Below are 23,091 nucleotides of genomic sequence, written 5' to 3'. Positions count from 1 at the left end.
CAAGGGATCAACAGTTCATCGAAGGTCGCTTCCATTTCACTACTCAAGGCCTCTCATTTTTGAAATGGAAGCGACCTTCGATGAACTGTTGATACATGCGAAATTTTAACTTCCAAGTTTATTGCGCGGATATCTGTAACCAATACTTTCCCAACCCTATGTTGTATTTTCAGATCTGAAACGCGTCTTTTTTCAAGATTTCTTACGTCTGTCTGCGTTTCCTACGCGACCTATCTCGCATCGCGCTGCGTTGCCCGCAGAAGGTACGACTCACAAGGCGAGCGGCACCTGGTATCGACACCTTCCAGTATCGCTTCTCGGCCTTTTGGCTAAGATCAAAGTTTAGTTTCTGTTCTTATCGAATTAACCTTCGATAGAGATTCGAATGAGTCTCGTTAAGGTTATTTGATTTTTGGGACCGGATGAGGTCGTGGGCTTGCTCGCACCTCGTCACGGGTCGGCCCAGCGTTGCACTGCTGCTGGGATCGGCCCACCTCCAACGGGAGGAGAAAGAACAAAATCTAATGCTTGGATAGAACTAGGAACAGCTATCCAATGGGTGCCCAGACTCTAAATTGAGATTCTGAAAGCTGTCTGATTTTTACGTTTCTGAAAGCCGAATACTAATTTTTTTAATCATGAAAATTCTTATGTCAAATTTACGACATGAGATCGACCGATAACGAGCGGATCGAGTCCTCGAAATTAGTTCGTTACCATGTTTAATTTGTTTTTAATTGCGTTGTTATTATTTTCATACCTGTAGTTATTTCTCACTTACAATTTTCCGCTTCAACTTTGTACTCAAATCTCAGTTAATCTCTGGAAAACACAAATTCTTGAAGAATCTATTCATTCACTCTTCATTTCTTTGGTTTGAGACGACAACACGCTTTCTGTGAATTCTGGTGGGGAGGTGAAAATCTAAATCTGCGCAAGTAATCTCAGATGGAGACCTTTCGAGGATTTCCAGTAGATTGAAAGTTCCTTGAGTTTTCCTTCTATAAAGAAGTGTTTGAATCCGAAAACAATTTGATCAGAGTGCAATCGAAAATGGCAAGCAAAGGTAACCTACTGTCGAGTCAAAACGAGAAGCACGGTGCAGATGAGTAAGCGTCTGCGCTCGAAGCGGTACGGGGAAATAGGGCTTGGAGTTCGGGTCATCGCGAACTCCAGCGAGGTATGGTGTTAGCAGGACCAACTTCCTCCCCCGTCCTAGGTTCTATCCGCTACCGCTGCACCCCTTACGCAACTGGATCACTCTTCATTTCGTTTTCGCCCTGATTTCTTTCCATTCATCTTTTCCTCGCTGACGTTCAGAACTCATAGGAACTTCCGCAGCACATGGCTGGCTTACAGTGAGGGCTTATCATCCACTTATTTCTGAATTTTCTATTATCCAATCTATTTTATTATATATTTATATATTTTTCACCCGGTCAGTTCTGTTAATAAAAACCCTTGCATTTACCGTCTGAAAAAAGTTTGTAAGGTATGGAACCATGATGATCACCACAAAAATAGGCTGTAAACTATACTATTAGCCAATTATTGGCACAATCAATCAGAAAGCTTCCGTGTCAAGAGTCGGACATATGGATTTTCTTGATTAAAAAAATAGTATTCAGCTCTCAGAAACCTTAGCACAATCAATCAGAAAGCTTCCGTGACATGCAACATCTCAATTTAGAGTCTTTGTACCCTGAAGGAAATGGAATTGCTGTTCCTAGTTCTATCTAATCAATAGATTTTGTTCTTTCTCCTCCCGTTGGAGGTGGGCCGATCCCAGCAGCAGTGCAACGCTGGGCCGACCCGTGACGAGGTGCGAGCAAGCCCACGACCTCATCCGGTCCCAAAAATCAAATAACCTTAACGAGACTCATTCGAATCTCTATCGAAGGTTAATTCGATAAGAACAGAAACTAAACTTTGATCTTAGCCAAAAGGCCGAGAAGCGATACCGCCAGGTGTCGATACCAGGTGCCGCTCGCCTTGTGAGTCGTACCTTCTGCGGGCAACGCAGCGCGATGCGAGATAGGTCGCGTAGGAAACGCAGACAGACGTAAGAAATCTTGAAAAAACGCACGCGCAGGTCTGAAAATACACCCAGGGTTGGGAAAGTATTGGTACGAAATCCGCGCAATAAACTTGGAAGTTAAAATTTCGCATGTATCAACAGTTCATCGAAGGTCGCTTCCATTTCAAAAATGCCTTGAGTAGTGACGAGTCAGAGGAATTCTACTGTACGTTTATCCCGCTTATATAAACTTCTAGTTTTTCTATCTGTAAAGAATACTATCCCAATATGTTGACCTGAGGATTTGAAGAGCATATTTTGCGATTTCTTACGTGTGTCTGCGTTTCCTACGCGATCTATCTCGCATCGCGCTGCGTTGCCCGCAGAAGGTACGACTCACCAGGCGAGCGGCAGCAGGTATCGACACCTGGCGGTATCGCTTCTCGGCCTTTTGGCTAAGATCAAAGTTTAGTTTCTGTTCTTATCGAATTAACCTTCGATAGAGATTCGAATGAGTCTCGTTAAGGTTATTTGATTTTTGGAACCGGACGAGGTCGTGGGCTTGCTCGCACCTCGTCACGGGTCGGCCCAGCGTTGCACTGCTGCAGGGATCGGCCCACCTCCAACGGGAGGAAAAGAAAAAGTTTTTTAGCATAATTTTCCGGACGATTTAGCGTGCCAATGAGAGTAAGAGTACCTGAGAAGTAATCTCAACTCATACTCCGAATACTCCGATGGAACACAGTCCATGGAAATGTCATTCTATAATTCACCGCAAAATATATCCATGAGTAAAGAAAGATGCCAAGCGTGTGTGACGTTTCAGGTATCGGAGTTCCATTCCACATATTGCTGCCAGAAAGCGAGAACGCATGTATCTTGGGGAAAAAAGATAATACTCGTTCAAAAACCTCTCAGAATATTTTGAATGTCGCAGTAGGATAGTCGTCTTTAGGTTTTTCTCTACACTGCTAAGGCGTTAGATATTTTTGTATCAGCGACGTTTTGAAAAATCTTTCCGGATACTAAAGAGTGGTCCTTAATCAATTAGCACAGTTGTGATCACGGCACTTATTTCTTGTGCTAGATTCTCATCTCAGCTAGCGCGACCTCGTCGATCAATCCCTATGAGGATGCGCCTATACTTATTTGAGAACCGATTGAGATTCATTTGAATTGAACGCGATGATTGATTTATTGATTTAAACGCGCGTGCAACTCTACGATTGCTATTGATTTGCGGAGGCAAGCCGATGAATCAAGTCATTATTCTCTTAGACAAGTCTGGCTCCAACCACAGAGAGCTGAAGGGTCTGGTTGGTGGATTCGAACCTTCGGTTAATTGTGCGGCCACGGCGAAACCTCCTACCGACTGCGCTGCACCCGTCATATGCAGTGTCTTATCATATCTTAACTATTATTTAAAAAAGATCCTTGGATATTAAGTGATCAGTAAGCTGTTGTTAATTTATTAGATTCAATGCGACTTCTATTTCTTTATTATTTATTTCTTTATTTCTTTTCTTTTATTTCTTTTTCCTTCATTAAAAATCCTATTTAACTTCTGTTGACCGTCGTCGTATACTTCTGCGTAGCAGTGCGCCAGTGCAGTCAGTTACCGTTACTGGTCGTCTTATGTGAGGTGACAAACCAGTCGCAGTGATGAAGGTGACGTTTTGGTATGAGAGCGATAGTAAGACCACAAATTCAGTTTGCGGATAGAAATCCTAGTGCGTAAGACAAAAATTCTTCTATGTAAAGCTCGATCCTGATGACCTCTTTGACCAAGGATTTACTGACGCCAAAAGATGATTCTTGTTAAAGGTAAGATCCCGGAAATGCTAATATCATAATTAGTCAGAGAGGAGAAGAGGAAAAGTTCTGCATATGATAGTTTTTTTGGAACCATGATTATTTTCGTCAGTACTATAGTAAAAACTAAAGGAGAATAGGATAGACAAATTTCTATCCGCAAATTCAGTTTGCGGATAAAAACTTGGCTGTCGTCCAGGATCCGCGATCCAATTAGTATGATTCAAATAAACAGCAGAAGTTACCCCAACTGGTCAATCCTAGAGGCGTTACGGTCTGCTGTCATTCGACTACGCGTGATATGCTGCATCGTTTGGGTCACCGGTGCAACGTAGGTGGCGAACATGGCGAACACGTCTTTCTCTAGATCACGTGGAGGAATTGTTCATGATTACGTTTGTGTCTGGAAACTACACCTTTGCTTCCATCTATTCTCTTGAAGATCCAAACAATTTGATCAATTTCCTGACACTCCATCCTTAAGTTCACTGAAATAATAGCCCTATTAGTACTGTTCTTGAAGATTTTTGGATGAATTGGAAGAAGCCTCTTCATCAACGCTTCTTCTTCACTTCACTTAACAATTTCTAGTGACTTCCGGCTATTTATTTTAATCTATTTTTTTCTGGACGATTCATATTTGTGTTCTCGAATTAGCCTCGGTAGCTATCGGACATGAAATCCTGGGTCCTGAACTCCTCATGTAAGACACCTGGTCGTGCAACCCAAACCACACAGAATGAGAATGTGATTACAAGTAGTTTATTTCCAGATATGCTTGACCTCAATCTCGTTTTGGTTCTATTATACAGACAAAGAAAGTGAATTATCGCCTATATCCTCCTTCTTAATTAGTTCAAAAATTGGTCAAATCGATTCGAGAAGTTCGTAGACCGGATGGCCTGCAACCTACTGCTTTTTTGATCAATGTGACTCCAACAGACTTTATGTCATCCTCATCATCGCGTGTCTTCCTTCCATCCTTTGGTGTTTCCTGAATACAAGCTGTTTGAGCTGTTAAAGTACCTCAGAATCTTGAAATATCAATACTGAACCTCCGGCTCTTCTTTAGAATCAGATTTCAATGTTTCGGACGTTGCTTTGATTACTGGCTTTCGGAATGGATTAGCACAACTAGCGCTCCTTAATACTTTTTCATTAGAAATAGATAAACTGAAAGTGTTCACAACAGCTTCACATACCTTCTTACAAAGTATGCGCTCCGCCCAACGGTTGTAGAAAATGTTGATGTTGAAAGAGATGTCGCTGTAAGTACGGAACTTGAGGTGGTGCCTGGAAAATGGGGAATGTATCCATAAAGGCAAAGTACGTTGAAGGTGAAATGGGTTGATGGTGTTCCTAGACTGACTTACTGAAACATTTTACTCGACTTCAATAGTAAGTCGCTCTGAGTTTTTCTTTTTTTTTTTGAATTTTATGTATATGTGCTGATTTGAATTGATTTGCACATGGTGGAATGAGGGACAGGTAAGGGAGAGATGAAGAGTTTGAACAAATCAGCTACAACAATGTCGTCTTTTTTTCATCACAACACCTGACATCTGGGATTCTGGTTGGTTTTGGGATGGGCCATTGTAATAGGAACGTGTCAAGGATAGAGCAACTGTGAATTAAAGGCATCACCCCAAGAATCTGAGATGGTACGGATTTCAGGTGGAGCACTCGTATGCGGGATCGTAGATTATGAAGAGGTGGGTCATTCCGTCCATTTCTTGCTATTGGCGTAAAAAACCACCCGGAAGATTCGGCGTGTGCACACGGCTGGCGCAACCGAACTCGTAGAAAATAGCGCGCCGGAACGCTCGAAGCCGTATCTTCTTCTTCTTACGGCAAATTAGGAAGAAATGGACGGAATCACCCCTCTCTCCTTAATCTACGATCCCGTATTCAAATACCCCATCTGAAATCCGTACCATCTCAGATTCGTGGGGTGATGCCTTTAAAGGCAATCTGACGTGTAAGGAAATATGCGAGAAATGCTATAGATGCTGTTATAGATTGTGGGATCCGTTCTGGTTTCGCTCACTTCGTCCATAGTCGTAGTAAAAATGGCGAGAGAACCGCTTTGATTCCTACAAGATAAGTTAGAACGCTCCCCTATATACACGTTCCGATCCCTTCAGCAGCCTCTTCGTTCGTTTTACTTGAATGGACCGCCGAAGAGATGTCATTAGTCTTCGACCGGAAGAGTTTTCCACAGAACCACCTCAGATCGCGCAATCTACAACCCCATCTCTAGCTTTCCTTGCGGATTCCCTCACCGCGTCAGATTCCTGGTATGCTGTTTTTAACCTAAGTGCTCTAATAGGTAAAGTCAAAATCTATAACAAAAATCGTAATCCAAACATGAAATTTTCGGCAACACACACCCGTTTCGTAACATTAATTGCTCGTTCCAGTCGAGTGATATTCAGTAAGCCGCCTTGTGCAGACTAATGCGATATCCACATACATGTACCGCTTGTTGCAATGCAGGAAACATACACCATACGGCATCTTTTCACCAGCATCGAAAGCTACACCATCTACTGCGACGATGCTGATGAAAAGAAAGTAGCAGGCCGCGTGATAGCGGTGAGGAACGACTACGATAATGTGACGGAGGAATTTGGCTCAACGTCGTTAAGAAGTGCCCTTGGAAGACTGCGTTGTCGAAAAGGATTCAATCTCTGGATCGCAAGCGTTCACGCATCCACAGAAACTGCTTAAGACTACCACAAACACGCCTTTTGTAACGAACTTTTACGTTGAACTCAACAAGCTGATGTATACCCAACCAGCAGACGTCCATTGCAGTCTCCGCCCTGATAAATGTAAGCAGATGTGGATCTCTTCGAGATGCTCCACAAGAATGAGGGTGATTAGATAAGAAAAGATTCAGCTCTGTTATCTGGGCTATGCCCCCAAACCCAAACCGGAAGTGTTTGCGTGCATGAAAGAGAAAGTTTCAGACGGAAGTAATGAAAGAAGTTGTGAAAAAAAATTCGGCGACGGTCAACATCAAGTTTTTGAAGCAGCTCATGGATGGTGGATTCTCATGGTGGATTCTATGCAGGGTTTAGCGGAAGATCGAACAGGGTGGCTGAAGTATGTTCAAGGACGACTCATCTCGTAGAAGATGCGGATAAACAGCGTTAGGACGAAACGGACGGATCCGCTCTGTAAATGAATTAAAGGGATCAACCCACGAATCTGAGTTGGTACGGATTTCAAGTGGAGAATGCCTACAGGGGCTCGTAGATGGGGAGGAGGGTGATTCCGTCCATCTCTTCCTAATTGCCGTAAAAAACAGTCCGGAAGATGCTGCACGTGCACAAGGCTGGCCCGCTCTAAACCGAAACACTCGAAGCCGTATCTTCCTTGTCGGTTTTTACGGCAATTAGAAAGACATGGACGGAATCACCCTGCTCTCCATAATCTACGACCCCGTATAGGCATTGCCCACGTGAAATCCGTACCATCTCAGATTCGTTTGGTGATGCCATTAAGTCATTTGTGTGTAATTGTAACAATTCATATAGAAGTCCATGTTGGCGATTCCAATAGCTATGGTTTAACACCATAGCTATTGGAACCGCCAACATGAACACCACCATTTTGGGTTTTTCCAATAACAGTAGTTCTTACGCCATGTCACAAACGTGACCATAGATCATGAAAATGAAGAAGTAAGAAAAATATGTTTACGCTCGGTGGGTATGCTCAAACAAAAGAGCATTTGAATAACAGGCAATGAATGAGAGTTGCACTCTCGCGCAGCAGGCGCATCTGGTGTGCAAAAACTATTCGAGCACAATCAGATTGGGAGAGCAACACAGCGCCGAGGGCAGACAAAGAGGTTGGACCGTATATAAACAGTCCAACTGTGTTTATTGCTCAGAGCATAGTCGAGCATTCGCCTAAAGCACCTCCTTTTCTCTTCCTCCCACGTGTGCTTACATATTTCTACCTTCCTTTTTGTGATGCTTGTATTTTATGCATTTCTGTTTGTGCATTATTATATCACGTCTGTTATTTTACATTTGCCATGTAACGTGCCTTACTCTGATATTGGTGTATATTGTACGTGATAAATAAAGGTTAAATTACCCAAGTTTAAGGCTTATTCACGTGGCATCTAACGAACAACTGAACCACCGCTGACTCAACTGGTGCATCGGCAATACGAACGACCGCGCCAACAGCAACAAATCTACCACAAAACATCGAAAAAGAGGTGAGCATCACAATATTATTGCATGCTCATATAACGTTGCGTTTGCATTCATCATTATCGCCTCTTCGAACTTGGGAAACTATTCCTCTTGCATACAAAGCATTCTCTTATCCTCGAAACCACTTAAATAAAATTGTTGAACATCATCAGTTCACAAATTATATTCCAACCTGACCAAGCCAAGATAAAATGGCGACATCTCTCAAAACAAGAAAGAGAGTTCTGACTAGGCATTCCAATTCCCTAACGCAACTTTTGGCAAAGCAAGCAGAATTGGGATGCGACGTCAATCTTCAGGATAGGGAAGCATGTAATGCAGCACTAAAGCAAGTCCAGAATGCTATAGTGGAGATAAAAACCCTTCAAACAACCTTTGAAGGAGCCCTATACGCATTCACGGACACGGTGGACAAAATATCGGAACCCCTCACCAAGGAAGAAGACGATAAAGTGTCCGAATATATTACTAACGCAGAGGAACTCATCGCCAGTACTACTGATATGCTTCTTAAGTTGGAAATGACCAAGGCTAGCCTAGCCTCTCATAACCTTACATTTTCAACATATACTGGATCTCATCCTCCACCAGAAGTTCCTGCAGCCAAGATAGAGCTGCCGAGGATACCAATACCGGAGTTCAACGGCAAAAGCTGGCAATGGGATAGCTTCTGGGAGCTATTCAACGCTACGGTGCATTCTCTACCGCTCTCAAATTTGCAAAAATTCAACTATCTTGTGAGAGCATTAAAAGGAGAAGCCCGTGAATCAATAGCTCGTTTTCAAATCACTTCAGAAAACTACCCGCTAGCAGTACAGCATTTGAAGGAGAGATACGCCAACGTCCAAAATATAATCACTGGACTGCATCGACAGCTAGAGCATTGGAGTGCTAGGAGCCCACAATTAAGGGACCAGCGAAAACTGCATGAACGACTGTCGGCAATTACCGCACAACTCGAAAGCAAAGGCGAACCTCTCGATAGTCCATGGCTGCTATCAAAAATCCTTTCTAAATTCACAGAAAGGATTCAACGCAGCACACTTAAAGAAAAGGTCTCTCTGCCCCAAGGAGAGACCTGGACATTAAAGAAATTGATGACAACAATTGACATTGTCATAAAACGCGAAGAAGAAATTGAACTGCAATTGCCAAAGAGGATAGAACGTTCACAACTTCCAAGCAAAACTACAAAGGAACCGGAGTTCCAAATCAAAGAGCGGTCTCCCTTTTGTTTCTATTGCGATAGCAAAAAACATTGGTCCACAAGATGCACGAAAATCGCGGCACCTAAAGCACGACTGGAATATTAAAAAAAAGACAAACCGCGGCATTGGGTGCGGATCAAAGTCCCATATTTATGCCGATTGCAAAAGCAAAGGCTGTATAAATTGCGAAAAAAAAGCATCATACGTCTACGTGCTTCAAGACAGCACCAGTCAAGCCGCCTCAACAAGGTCCTGTTTCAAATGTAAAAAAGGAAGAAAAGAAGAAGCCGTTATATGTACGGCAGAACTTCACAAGGTGCGAGAAGCAAAGCGCACGCGTTACGGAGGGCTCAATACCCAATCTCACAGTAATGAGAGTTGAGGATACCTCCAACAAAACCCGACAAGGGAAGATATTCCTTTTGACAGGAGCCTTGAAGGCGCTACATCCAAGGACACAAGAGCTCATAACGCTTCGGATACTCTTAGATACGGGGGCAGATCGAAGTTTCATTGATGCTAAGCTTGCTAAGGAACTTGAATTACCTAGCCAAGGCTCTGTTACTATGAAACTACAAACCTTTGCAGCAAAAACCACAAAGGAAATCCAGTGCACCAAAACATGTCTGAGTGTATGGGACTCGGAAGGAAAGCAATACAAACTTCGCGTATACACTCACGACAACCTTACGAAGGGCTTCCCGCAAGGAAAGTTAGGGAAAGAAGACCTACAATTCATTCATCAACAACAAATAAAACTCAGCAGTCCATGCGAGACAAACGCCAAACCTCCAGAAATACTAATTGGCTGCGATCAACTCTGGAGCTTTATCAACTTTCAAGCAGCACATTCCACTCTGCCGTCTGGGCTCATCCTCGTACCTACACGTCTAGGATATATGATTTCTGGACAACGTATGAGTGATAAAATGCAGCATGGAAATGAACTTCACTTCACAATACATTACATGGAATCTCACGACTGTGAAGATCCATGGGAGCGTCACTGGAACATTCAATCTCATGATGTAGAAAAGGAGTTCTGCGGTCCTGAGAAGGAAGAAAAAGCTAACATAAATGCACAAGTGCTCGAAAACTTCAACAACACTATAGCCAGGCGAAATGCTGGTTATGTTGTTCGACTTCCTTTTAAGGAAGATCATGAATATCTTCCAGACAACAAAGTATTAGCGCTCCACCGACTGCGAAGCGTGCTTCGCAAATATCAACAAGAGCCACATATTCTTCAGCAATATCACATCATCTTTCAAGATCAAATTGCTGCAAAGATCCTCGAAGAAGTGGACGAGAACAAGGACACAGTTGGGAAGATGAAGCACTATCTTCCACATCAATCCATCTATGACCCACTAGGATGGTTCATACCACTCCTTGTCAAAGCAAAACGTTTCCAACAAATTCTTTGGAAGGAGCAGTATGATTGGGATGAACCACTCAACGAAGAACACAGACGTCAGTGGAAGCTCATTACAATGAAAATATCCAACTTCCACAAAAAGGTGCCACGAAAGGTCACAGTCGACAACTCCGCACTTTATACACTGGTAACCTATTCCGACGCTAGTGGAATTGCTATGACAGCATGTACCTATCTCACTAGCCAAAGGGAATCCAGCTTTCTTATGGCTAAGTCTAAGGTTGCGGACAGTAATCGACCAACCACCGTACCGAAACTCGAAATAAATGCCATAACCATTGGAGCACGACTTACTCTCAATACTTTCCTAAGCTTAAAATCCTCAATAAGCATAAACAACGTCATTTTCCTAACCGACTCGGAAATCGTCTTAAATTGGCTGAAAGGTTCTCTTGATCATCCTAAAACAGGACCTTACGTCAAAAATCGTATACGCGAGACATGCGAGATACGCGACATCGTACAGTCACTAAAGCGTATGGAAGTCGGAGTGAAATTTGGCTACATCGACACGAAATGGAATCCTGCCGACATTGGAACACGGGGAGCTTCCAATCATGAATTCGTGTCTCATATGTGGTGGGATGGTTATTATCTTGAGAAAATTCTCAATGACGGGTTTACATCCACCCTCTTTTCCCTTGTTAAAGATCCGGAATTACAAAATGACGATATTCTACTGAATGCAGAAGCGAATGTTATAAAAACGCATGCAAATACTGACAAAGTCGAAGAAATTCTTGATCTGACAAGGTATAATACTAAAACCAAGCCGCTGAGGATCTTAGCCTACGTGATAAAATTTCTGAGAAGGATTACAACTCGTCTAAAAAGCCCGTTGCAGGAAAGGCTCCGAGATTCTTTACCCTTCCTAGTTCGACAAGCAGAGGATCAAGAGCTCACGGCTACCGACATATTCGAAGCGCATAGCATACTCATAAGAAATCACCAGCAGGTACACCTCCATTCTCACTACAAAAAACAGTTGTCAAAAAACCTAAACCTGACGAAGGATACAAGCGAAAGGGCTTCAACCTATACCAGAAAAAGCTTTCGGCAAAAAAAGGAGCATGCAGAGAAGGAGCGGAGCGAGCAACTAGATGAACGAAGAGCCAGGATCGAGGAGTTCCTCAGATACAATAGGGAAGTACCAGAAAGGAAAATTAGACGTCTTAACTACATGAGATCAGAAGAACGCTTCCTAACATGCTCATTCTGTTTGGCCAGGGGAGAACATTACTCAGACAGCTATCCAGAGTATGCAACTGTGGACACGAGATCGAGAAGAGCACGGTGTGTCTTATGTCTCGACAGCCGTCATGACACGGAGCATTGCTGGAGCAAGGGCAAGGCATGCATGTATTGCGGCAGTACGCACCATAACAAGGCCTTGTGTGCCCTGCCAGAGACGATAAACAAGCGCCGTAAAGAGCTGGAAAAGGTGAGGGAAGAGCTGCAGACGCTCAGGAACCACCAAAACCGTCAACCAGGGCCCTCGAATTCACAACACTGGGGGGGGGGGGGAGTGTCACAAACGTGACCATAGATCATAAAAATGAAGAAGTAAGAAAAATATGTTTACGCTCGGTGGGTATGCTCAAACAAAGAGCATTTGAATAACAGGCAATGAATGAGAGTTGCACTCTCGCGCAGCAGGCGCATCTGGTGTGCAAAAACTATTCGAGCACAATCAGATTGGGAGAGCAACACAGCGCCGAGGGCAGACAAAGAGGTTGGACCGTATATAAACAGTCCAACTGTGTTTATTGCTCAGAGCATAGTCGAGCATTCGCCTAAAGCATCTCCTTTTCTCTTGCCTCCCTCCCACGTGTGCTTACATATTTTTACCTCCCTTTTTGTGATGCTTGTATTTTATGCATTTCTGTTTGTGCATTATTATATCACGTCTGTTATTTTACATTTGTCATGTAACGTGCCTTACTCTGATATTGGTGTATATTGTACGTGATAAATAAAGGTTTAATTACCCAAGTTTGAGGCTTATTCACGTGGCATCTAACGAACAACTGAACCACCGCAGACTCACGCCGAGCACGCAGGAAACCTATCCAAATCAAGAAATCAAGTAAGTCGGAAACATCTGCCTCATCAGTTTATCGGAACGAAATAAACCTTTACACTCCTACGAGTAGTGGGATCCTTATCACGAGCTTTGTGGATGTGAATGGTTGCTCCGTGTGGTAAACTAATCAATCTGAACCACTTGATCCACTCAAGTTTCAGTGAGAGGTGGAGTTAGAAGAATTTTGACAAGGATTTCCAGTCGTTTTCATCTTCACAAGACTCTGAACTCACTCGCTGCAGCAGCATTCGCAATTGATGAATTCTCTTCCGAACCATACATTTTCATCATTGCGTCAACTGTCCAGGTAGGATCAGCTTCATTCTTGAGCGACTTTGGACGAGTTGCCTAAAATAACATACAACAAATATGATTTCAACAATAAATAAATAGGAGTTTGCGACCAATGGAACCAACAAGATTTCGCAAGTTCCCTTGTTTCTCCTTGCTTGAAACGTCACATCGTAAATCCGGCGGTTGCACGATCTCTCCTGGTGACGAGGATTGGAGACTTTTCAGATCGTCTTCCTGCTCTAGGTCGATTAAATCAATAGTGACGTCCAGTTTTGCTCTCTTTTTGGATGGGGAATCAAACTGAACACAAAAAAAAACAAATTTGAAAAAAATTGAAAAAATAGAGTTCGATAAAACTAATTCAAGTCCTAGAAGAACGTACTCTAAAAGCTGAGCCGCACTTTTTTTCTTCTCTCTTGTGTTCCTCCTCCAGACGTCGTTTCTGCTTGCCGCAACTCTCATACTTGTCGCACCAAACCGACCACTCAGGTATTGGTGAGGGCAAAAAGAACTTGTCCGCAATCACAGAATTCTCTATCTGAATGCAGAAATTCGAGAAGAAAGTTAACTTATTCATTCACCACATAGTTTTCAGCAAAATGACTATGAATCCACATAAAACATATAATACCACTGTGAACTGAATAAAAAATTGTTGCGGTTCTCGAGTTAAGAAGCAAAATCCCAAAATTCTAGTAATTGCTCCTTCGGACTGTAATCGTTTCAAAAGCGCGGTACGCATTTCGAAGTCAATTTGTTAATGATTTTCTCAGTGGTAATAGAAATCACAGAAAAAGAGAAGCGAAAGAGATGAACACATATCTATTCATATCATAATGACCACGTTTTCTAAATTCGAATTGAAACAATTTTTCCCCGTAAACTTCGCCCACCTGATTGCCAAGGGCTAATCTCACTGCTAGGTTAGATGACAGCACTTCGCCAGCATACGAGTAATCGGATGAATTTTTTCCTTTGTTAGGCCGAACGAACTGCAATTTTGAAATGTTGTAGGATAGGGAATACAAGCGACAACGAATTTGTTGGTCTAGCGTGACGCACTACGTTCTCATCGGAGGCGCAGTCCGAACAATTGCGCGATTTGACGAGCTTTTGGAGGGCTTTCGGAGTCTTTTTTTTCCTCCCATAGTGAGTTCTTTCGCTATTTGTCGGTTAATTACGCACAGCTATGATTATGTACCTGTAGCAAGCAAAGCTTTATTGTTTCTTCACTGCGTCGTAAGGTCTCAAGTCACCTCTCTTCTCTCCTCCCCTCCTCTCACATTTCTTAATATTTCAGTTCATCTATTCGTCTAGATTTTTTCCCTACTTCTCCCCCGTTTCTTCATGTAGTCTTGCATGCCCAGCGTTCTTTGTAGTCCCAGTCGTATGGAAATCCGTTCCCGCTAAGACATACCTATCATTTTGTCAGGACATCTCAACTGCGTTGAGTTTCTGACATCTTCTTGCTGAATTGTACATGAGTACCTATTTTACTTCCACTGTAACTGGAGTAAACGTAAATGCACTAAAGAAGGCAAGAGTCCAGCATCTACACGATGTCGACTCAGAGCTTTAGAAGCGAAACAAAAACAAGATACAGATAAATCAAAACAAAAACAGATAAAACTAGCGTATATCATTTGCTGAGGCTGCGAAGAAGTGTTAGTAATACGCAGTTGCACGAGAAACTAACAAAATGCTAGAAAAGGAAGAAGCCCGTCGATGTCATATCCAACGACATGACCGGAGCGCACCTCCACAGAGTACCCAACGCATCACGGTGACACGTATCGCACTAACATATCACCCTACTGTAACCGTTGGTTCTAATATAAATAATATGTTCGAGATCTGCAGTCACAACTAACCGAAAATACATAAAACGAGGACTCACATCATCATCATCATCATTCTCATCAAGTGATTTTTCCTTCTGAGGACATGGATATGGTGTTAGAGGACGCTGACAGCGTTGTCTTGGATCAAAAATCACCTTGAAGTCGTTCGATAATCAATTTTCAACGGTAATTTTCAAAGAGGGCAAAAGTCATACCTGATACATGAAAGTGTTCTCTGCTCGAATAAATTCTTCAATAAATTCTTTTGAAACCGTTAGTTTAGACATGTTAAGGTAGTTTGGAATACGAGGTAGTAGCTGAAATTAAAAAAATTATCTATCAGATTATTTGCTGATTTGTTTTTTCATCGTATTCGCCGACCCATAGCATATCACTAACCGTTCTGAGATCCGTACGTGAGGTTTTTGAGAAAAATGAAAGTGCTTTGTTCAACCCGATGCCAGGTAAACCCGCCTAAAATTGTTGGTGCTTGTTAAAGTTATTCGTAATATTTGGTGTAGTGAATGCTTTGCAGGATTTCTAGAGAAGTCTGCGATAATCAGATGTACTATGTATACTACACTATATGTACTATACAATTTAGCAGTTCCTGAACGAACAAAAAAAGCGAAAAAGCGATTTTTTTAAAATCAAAAACTAGTAATTTATCGGTTTTATCTTCGTTCCTATTGAGGAAAAAAAAACTCCGTAATAGCAATGCAAAAACACAGACCTGAAGATAATCGCAACCAGAGAGAATACAAATCCTTCGAAATTTCGTGAAATCAAATTGCGAACTCATAGCTCCAGAAAAACAACGTGGCAGCTCCTTTTTCTCGTATATCGTACACTCTCCGGTCTCCCAACTCCATTTGAATGCAATCTAAAAAAAAGTGGATGTGTGTGGCCTCGTTGCATCCTCTAAATTGAATCATTTCGCATAAGCACTGAGAATTAGAAAGCAACTCGTGTCCATAAAATGTTTAACAACGAAATCAGAGATGTTTACAAAGAGTCTTCAAAAATTCAAAAAATTTGAGTTTTTTTGGCATGTGTAGCAATTGTGATGTATGGTACGTGTTTGAGAAGCCCAGGTGGCAAGTTCTCAACGTTAGTAAGATTATAGGATATAAATATAATATGAATAAGTATAGTATAATATAATACGATGTAATATAAAAAACATAACACATAAATTCCGCAATAGGCACTTTCGTATATTCTCACAGGCAGGATTTTGACGTATTCTATGTACTCTATGTGGTAAGATCAAAAATGACAACAGAATCGATAGCTGCCAGAAGCCAGCTCTGCATGGTCGTCACCAGCGTCGCCGATTACCTCTAAAGGACAAGTTCCTTTCAATTCTATAGCTTGTGAAAGGAGAAGTTCGACCACTACCGCTGGAAATTTTCAGTCTTCTTCATCTTGCCTTTTCGTCATCATCGACAATTTCAGCAGTGTTGAACATGTTGTTAGGTATCCTCGTTTAATCCATGTTTAATAAGTTCAGTTTAAAGGCATCACCCCACAAATCTGAGGTGGTGCAGATTTCAGGTGAAGTATTCTAATAAGGGATAGTAGATTATGGAGAGGAGGGTGATTCCGTCCATTTCTTCCCAATTGCCGTAAAAAAAAACGGCCCAGAAGATGCGGCGCCGCACAAGGCTGGCGCGCTCCAGTCGAACTCCCTGTAGAAAGTAGGGCGCCAGAACGCCCGGAAGCCGTATCTTCCGGGCCGTTTTTTACGGCAATTAGGAAGAAATGGACGGAATCTCTTTCCTCCCCATAATCTACTATGCCGTATACGAATACTCCACCTGAAATCCGTACCACCTCAAATTCGAGGAGTGATGCCTTTAAACGCTTTTTTTCGGTATTCTGCCTAAAGGATGTACGGAGCAGGACTAATATGAGTGAGCGAAACCACAGCAGACCATGTGAGAGAGGTGCATACATACAGTAGCACACTCCTTGATGATCCTGAGTGATCCTTCAGTGTAGTCCTTGAACGCACATCAAAATTCGCATCTGGCAAATAAATGTCGCCTATATATAATAGTAGATAAAGTTCAAAGTGAATGTGTTCTGGAAAATCTATCTACTTCCGTTCCGAGGAAAAAACGATGTCAAAAAGAAGTCATGAGATAACGCTCTTCCAACACACTCTATGAAGCCTATATTACGCACAGTCCAGTCAAAAATTCGCATCTTTGTGCTACTTTCTAACGAAAGATCTGAAAAAAAGATGCGTGCGCTGCGCGTCAATCTGTTGACCCCGCCTTCGGACTGCAGATTCCCCGATATCTGCATTGCAGTGATATTCTCACAGTTTTCTCGTCGACTTGAATATGACCGCTAACCCGATGTTGCCTCATAAATCAAAACCTTTTGAACGGACTGTAAAAATGAATCCTAGGACATCAGACGTAAAACTGGTTCCTGTCTGTCCCGTGCGGGCGATACTACCAGTCGAAGAATTATTGTGGAATTTCAAATATAAATCTTACGTCATTAAATTGGGACAATTGCGTTCACATGCCATCAAGTCTCTATTTAGCAGACGCACTGTGCAATATGCACTGTTTTTTCTAGCAGTTTTCCTGCCTTGCGAGTACAGTTTTTAGTACAGTGCTTTTCTTTGCAGAGATACATAATTCAGTTCAGTTAAGCGTACGACAAAAAGCTAGCACTCAATGGATTCAATTTTTAGCTATCACTCTCCATTTCTAAAAGAATCGGAAGAGAAACGAGCAAGTGGCTTTCCAGACAAATAAGAGAGAGAGTTCCACTGCACACAAATTTTGATCGGTCAAGTTTGACTTCTGAATTGATTGGTTCAATTCTTCATTGTGGAATCTATTTGGTGATTTGTGAAAAAAGAAAATTTTTCGGAGCGTTTTTGAAGGGTGTTTTTTTAAAGACGCTGACACGTGAAACTATAATCACAAACTTGCAGGCCGTATCAATTCAATACAAGTGTTTTCCACCTTTTATATAAGAAAGTAGAATGTATATTTAATCTGAGAAATTATTCTGAGGGTTTTTAGGATTAATCTGACTAAAAAAATAAAAAAAAATTTAAAAAACCTGACTAAAAAGGTTCCATCAAAGAATCCAATCGAAAAAATTTAACTACTGTCACTTAAAACAATTTGCATTGCAATTTGCATAAATTTAAAGCTCGCTTCACCAAAAAATAGAGTTCCTATGATTTTGACTGAAACTATATAGCCATACCATTGAAATACAAACAACACCTTGTTTCTGATATGAAAATAAGCTAAAAAGCGAAAAGTAGCAAAGAGAAAAGTCTACAAACCTTTTCGCATCCGAATGCAATCAGATCTGAGTCTTCAGTGATTACCACGTCTGCGAAGCCCTCGTTTACTAGGAATGCAAGTTGCGCATCCGATTCATATGGTGAGACCAAGATGTCCACATTTTTATAGGTACGGAAGTGCTGTAAATAAACGTTTCCAAGATACTTACAAAAAGAAGAAGCAAAAAGCAAAGAAGCAAGAAAAGTCTTAGAGTTAGGTGGAAAAATTACTAACTTCTATAGTACTTTCAACTATTTCTGACGTGATTGACGTCGCTCTTCTGAACTTGTCCGCCGCTTCGCTTACTTTTCCTTCTGAAAGCAGCAGCTCTGCAGCTTTGACATTGTCAGCTCGTCTTTGGCGTCGCTCATCGTTGGTGTTCTGACATGACTTTTATGAGAAACTGACAACACTGTTCACCTTTTCCATTCTCAGCATGAATTTTCTAAAGAGAAACTGATGTGAAGAAAAAATTATGTGAGAGCTATTAACTGACAGAGTAGTAACGATAGATGCTGTGAGGTCAAATAGTCCACCAATGATGTACTCTCAGAAATTTAAGGACTGAATTCCTGGGTACCAGACCACACAACATCAAAAGTAAATGGGTATCTCAAATTCTAGTGTGGCACCCTGCAATCTACCTATTCGAAGAATCTTTTAGCTCGTTCAGATATGGGATGAAAATTCACAGAAATTCTGAAAACAGTGAAATAAAGGAGATCCCACCTCGCTCTACATCATCATAACGACCTCGTAAAGTTGCTTACACTCGAAACTCTGAACCCCTCAGAAATTAACCTCTTCCTCTCCCTCCGACTTGGGATTTTGCAAACATTCCAAAATATCTATGTTATCAATGTTATCATATCTTTTCTTTAGTTCTCAAATGAAAACGTTGTGCAAATCAAATAGAATTGGTTAAGAACGGCAACCATGGTCCCGTGGTGTAGCGGTTAGCACTCAGGACTCTGAATCCTGCGACGGGAGTTCAAATCTCCCCGGGACCTTACGTTTTGCAAAACATATTGTTTACTGTGGTTTTTACCCAAAAGTGAAATGACGATGATTTTTGTTAGCTGAGCGTGACTTTTTTGTTTTTCTAAAAAAATTACAATGTCTGCTTTAATTATGAGCACATTTTTTCTGTTATTTCGTCCGCTATTTCTCTCAATTTTTCTAAATGGGTGAAAACAGACGCGTTTGCATTATTGATTCCTCATTAAATTAAAGGAAAGTTTGTCCAAAGGGGATTGAAGTGTAGTCGCTAATGATCGCAAGCAGCATAGCCTTCAGGAATAAAAGCCATCTTCTGTGAATTGTGCATCAACTGTCAGAATCAGAGAGGTCTTGCTTCCCACTGCAGACGATCTTTGCCCTTAAGTACCGCAATCTTTTCAGTCCGCTGCAATATGGAGGAGAAGGTGATCACAAAGGGAAATTCGGCCTTTTTTTCGAAGCTAAAGTGACATGACCTTTGCAAATCCTATTCTGAACTGTGCTGACATGCTGGAGTCCTCAATATAGTGACAAGAATTAGTGCTTTCTACAAAATTCAGCGTCTACCAAAAAGATAAAGTGTATCAAACTTTAAATTAGTTGAAATTCATCTAAAGACTGAAATATATTTGTTTGCACCGTCCGTACCGGAATTTCGCAAAAGAAAGTCTTGGTTTTGCGTTAGAATACCATATATCCATGAAGAGCACTCCTCAAAAAGACTTAAATGTGTTGGATCATTATCATCAACAAAGTTGTGAAGTTTTCGTAATGTAGAAAGACTGAAGAGATGTTAGTTCACCAAAGGATGTTCATAGACTAAGGATCCACAATTATGGAGGAGTTCTAAGCAACGTACAAAGTTGATGATACGGTGGATTCCTGGGCTTGCGATCTACTCATTATTTTGTAACAACGCAAGTGAAAAATGTGCTCCCCATCCATGCAACAGTCGGAGCCGGCGGTCTAACCCCTTCAGTTTCGGACAGTTGAAGAAGGGACCCCTGCACTTTTGCACGGTTGGCGGAGGGACCCTCATCACTTAAAAGCATCACCCCACGAATCTGAGGTGGTACGGATTTCAGGTGGAGTATTCGTATACGGGATAGTAGATTATGGAGAGATAGGTGATTCCGTCCATTTCTTCCTAATTGCCGTAAAAAACGGCCCAGAAGATGCGGCTTCGAGCGTTCCGCTCCAATCGAAATCGTTGTGGAAAATAGCGCCCCGGAACGCTCGAAGCCGCATCCTCCGGGCCGTTTTTTACGGCAATTAGGAAGAAATGGATGGAATCACCTATCTCTCCATAATCTACTATCCCGTATACGAATACTCCACCTGAAATCCGTACCACCTCAGATTCGTGGGGTGATGCCCTTAAGCTGCCCCCCATCAGCCAGACCCCTTCACCTGGAGAGGATCTAGCTCCGCCCTATTGCACCTATGGTGGTCCTGTTGTCAACTGGTACCTCAAAGACATTATTTTAAATACAAAATTTTGGCATTCATTAACTCATCATTCGTCACATTGTATGTGTGTCGCTCGTGAACCGATATTTCTATAATTCCACGATGGAGACCAATATAAATAAATAACTACAGTCTGAGTGAAACATGATGTATCAGGTGACACCATGTGTTCTTGGTGAGCACGTGCACTCAACTCTCTCTAAAAAAAAGCCCCGACCCTCTTTTCTTGTTGGTTTTACAGTTTCTCATTATTTTTTAAATTAATGTGCATGAATAGGATTATTCGATCTCAGCATAGCCCTTTCTCCTTTGCACTAGCATCGACGTTTATTTTGGTCCTAAAGTGCCTCTAAGATCTTAGTTTGGAGTTAGGAGTTCAACTTAGGTCCTTCTTTTGGTGCAATTCTACATGATTAACATTCTCCCTGACTGAAAAAATGTTTTTTTTCGCTAGTTCAATAGTTCTTTCTTTCTGATTCCAAGTGATTTCCTCAAACGTTTTAGTTTAGAGGAAAAGGATTTCTGCCCTCTTTTTGTGTAACTGTATATAGTTGGCACTTTTCTAGGATGCATTCTGGGAGTTCACTACCCCTACGAACTACAACAAGCGCTAATCATGCACAATTACATTTAAGAGAATGGAAGAGTTACACAAAAAAGAAAGTGTTAGAGGAGTGCGATAAGGTTAGGAGCAAAACCAACAATAAAACTAATGGAAGAGGACTTTGCCAAGAGAATAGGTACAGGGAGCTTTTCGCGTATTCTAAGGAATTTAGTGCATGACTTCATTTCGTTGCAATACGTTTTCGCCAACTTTCCTTCTGACCTTTCCTTCTTGACATACCGCAATAAATGACGGAAGCCTCCCAAGTCAAAAATTAGTTTTTGCACTACAAACAGCTCAAACAATATTTGATCTCCAAACAACAAAAATATAATTCCATTTAAACAGGAAAGGATGATAATGAGGAAGTAATCGACTATCAAAAGGCATCAAATGCTGAGGCCATCAAAATTACGTAAAGGGCAAAGCAACGCATGTAGTTTTAGCTGAATTTGTTTAGCACATCTCTGACCTTCATAACCTACTGAAAACCATACCTAGCGCCTTTTGGAGATGTGAAACGACAGAGGAGAAACTGTGAGGAATTTGGTGCTGTTTCCAAATGGCAAATGTGAAAAAACGTTAATCTTCTGGGAGAGTTCTCGAAGGGAAATCAAACAGTTCAAGAAACCGTACCTTCTTCGCTGGAAGAGGGCGACCGTCAAACACCATGATAACGTGGCAACCAACGTCCAACAGGGCTTTTATGTGTTTGCTCACATAATGGATGTAACTGTAACAAAAAAAAAACCTCGCGGTAATAGGACGACAGGAGAATGGGATAGGTACGACAGTGAAAGAGAGATGACCCGCAAATAACCAACAAATTAGTTTTCTTTCCTTGTGCTACACTTTCCATACATCCAAACAATCCTCGATGCAAAAGACAGCTGACATCGACAGCAACAGAACATCCAGCGAATTCACCGACATTTCCCTGGAAATACTGCGAACTATCGCAAGAAATCAGTTCACAGCTACTCATTATAATCTAGATATCCGCAGAGCGCGTCACAGCCACTTATCATACACCGCGCATACCTGGCGGCAAGCGTTCTTCACAAACGGGAGTAGATTATGGATACCCATTCAGCGGCTTACTGCTCTCCCATCGAGAGCCTGAAAAACTGAGAAATAGGGTTTTCATGAGAAGGGATATAGGTGAGATAGACATCGAGGTCAAACGTTAAGAAAAAGGAGAAAATGAAGCGATTATCCATGGGTATTTCGTACACGTTTGAAAGAAATTTACTTATTCATTTCGTTCGTCATTAGGTGTGCTATTCAATGCAAAGAAAAAAGTGGTAACAATGCGATTCTCCGGACAACAAATTCACTTTAATATTCTGCCAAAACGAATAGAAATTCTAAGAGATAAGCGTAAGAAGTAATGGTCCCTAATTCGAAGCCAGGAGTAGCGGCCTATGATAAAACACGGAACGGGAAAAAGACATCCCTTACACGTTACTAGAAATTACATATATGACATTGTTAGAACTCTGGTTCTCATTAGTTACCCATTTACGAATTAAAAAAAAACAATCTGTTCCCGTGGTGCGAAGCACTCAAAACTTAAAATCCTGTCCTTCTGTTGTGATACGACGGCAGACGGAGCCATCCTTTCCATTTATTCCGCCCCAGAAAACTTCGGATTACCAGGATTTTTTATACTGATTTTCATGGCATACAACGATTAAAAAATGGTGTATGAAGAGATGTGAATCACTCTTCTTTAGCTCGTTTCTTTTAGCAATATTGGTAAAATTT

At 41.7% G+C, this 23,091-nt stretch overlaps 5 protein-coding genes across 8 annotated transcripts; 2 read left to right on the top strand and 3 right to left on the bottom strand.

Annotated features, from left to right (window-relative positions):
• Window positions 1-450: 450 nt before the first annotated feature.
• RB195_009394 (uncharacterized protein) lies at window positions 451-4,306 on the bottom strand (the record flags this gene model as incomplete). Of its 2 annotated transcripts, XM_064189936.1 has the most annotated exons (4): window positions 451-570; window positions 2,418-2,472; window positions 4,075-4,192; window positions 4,246-4,306. In XM_064189936.1, 4 exons carry the CDS (start codon window positions 4,304-4,306, stop codon window positions 451-453), a joined length of 354 nt encoding a protein of 117 aa, XP_064047518.1. The 2 variants fall into 2 exon arrangements, with proteins under 2 accessions (XP_064047518.1, XP_064047519.1); XM_064189935.1 differs by lacking the exons at window positions 451-570; window positions 2,418-2,472 and adding an exon at window positions 3,276-3,426.
• Window positions 4,307-4,314: 8 nt separating this feature from the next.
• Window positions 4,315-6,641, bottom strand: RB195_009393 (uncharacterized protein; the record flags this gene model as incomplete). Of its 2 annotated transcripts, XM_064189934.1 has the most annotated exons (5): window positions 4,315-4,317; window positions 4,743-4,823; window positions 4,885-4,972; window positions 5,032-5,122; window positions 6,566-6,641. In XM_064189934.1, 5 exons carry the CDS (start codon window positions 6,639-6,641, stop codon window positions 4,315-4,317), a joined length of 339 nt encoding a protein of 112 aa, XP_064047516.1. The 2 variants fall into 2 exon arrangements, with proteins under 2 accessions (XP_064047516.1, XP_064047517.1); XM_064189933.1 differs by lacking the exon at window positions 4,315-4,317 and having other exon boundaries at window positions 4,686-4,823.
• Window positions 6,642-8,255: 1,614 nt separating this feature from the next.
• Window positions 8,256-9,377, top strand: RB195_009392 (uncharacterized protein; the record flags this gene model as incomplete). The annotated part of the gene is made up of 1 exon (XM_064189932.1): window positions 8,256-9,377. The coding sequence occupies one exon, from the start codon at window positions 8,256-8,258 to the stop codon at window positions 9,375-9,377; it is 1,122 nt and encodes a 373-aa protein (XP_064047515.1).
• A 266-nt stretch (window positions 9,378-9,643) lies between these two features.
• RB195_009391 (uncharacterized protein) lies at window positions 9,644-12,250 on the top strand (the record flags this gene model as incomplete). The annotated part of the gene is made up of 1 exon (XM_064189931.1): window positions 9,644-12,250. The coding sequence occupies one exon, from the start codon at window positions 9,644-9,646 to the stop codon at window positions 12,248-12,250; it is 2,607 nt and encodes an 868-aa protein (XP_064047514.1).
• A 670-nt stretch (window positions 12,251-12,920) lies between these two features.
• On the bottom strand, window positions 12,921-22,413 carry RB195_009390 (uncharacterized protein; the record flags this gene model as incomplete). Of its 2 annotated transcripts, XM_064189929.1 has the most annotated exons (14): window positions 12,921-12,925; window positions 13,027-13,141; window positions 13,211-13,387; window positions 13,470-13,625; window positions 13,981-14,079; window positions 14,985-15,083; window positions 15,144-15,245; window positions 15,328-15,402; window positions 15,662-15,811; window positions 18,251-18,391; window positions 18,486-18,632; window positions 21,961-22,057; window positions 22,149-22,261; window positions 22,366-22,413. In XM_064189929.1, 14 exons carry the CDS (start codon window positions 22,411-22,413, stop codon window positions 12,921-12,923), a joined length of 1,524 nt encoding a protein of 507 aa, XP_064047512.1. The 2 variants fall into 2 exon arrangements, with proteins under 2 accessions (XP_064047512.1, XP_064047513.1); XM_064189930.1 differs by lacking the exon at window positions 12,921-12,925 and having other exon boundaries at window positions 13,007-13,141.
• Window positions 22,414-23,091: the final 678 nt, after the last annotated feature.

Source organism: Necator americanus, chromosome III (genome assembly GCF_031761385.1).
Source record: "Necator americanus strain Aroian chromosome III, whole genome shotgun sequence".
Taxonomy (NCBI): domain Eukaryota; kingdom Metazoa; phylum Nematoda; class Chromadorea; order Rhabditida; family Ancylostomatidae; genus Necator; species Necator americanus.
The sequence above is the reverse complement of the archived record's forward strand: the minus strand, read 5'-3'. Positions and strand labels throughout refer to the sequence as shown.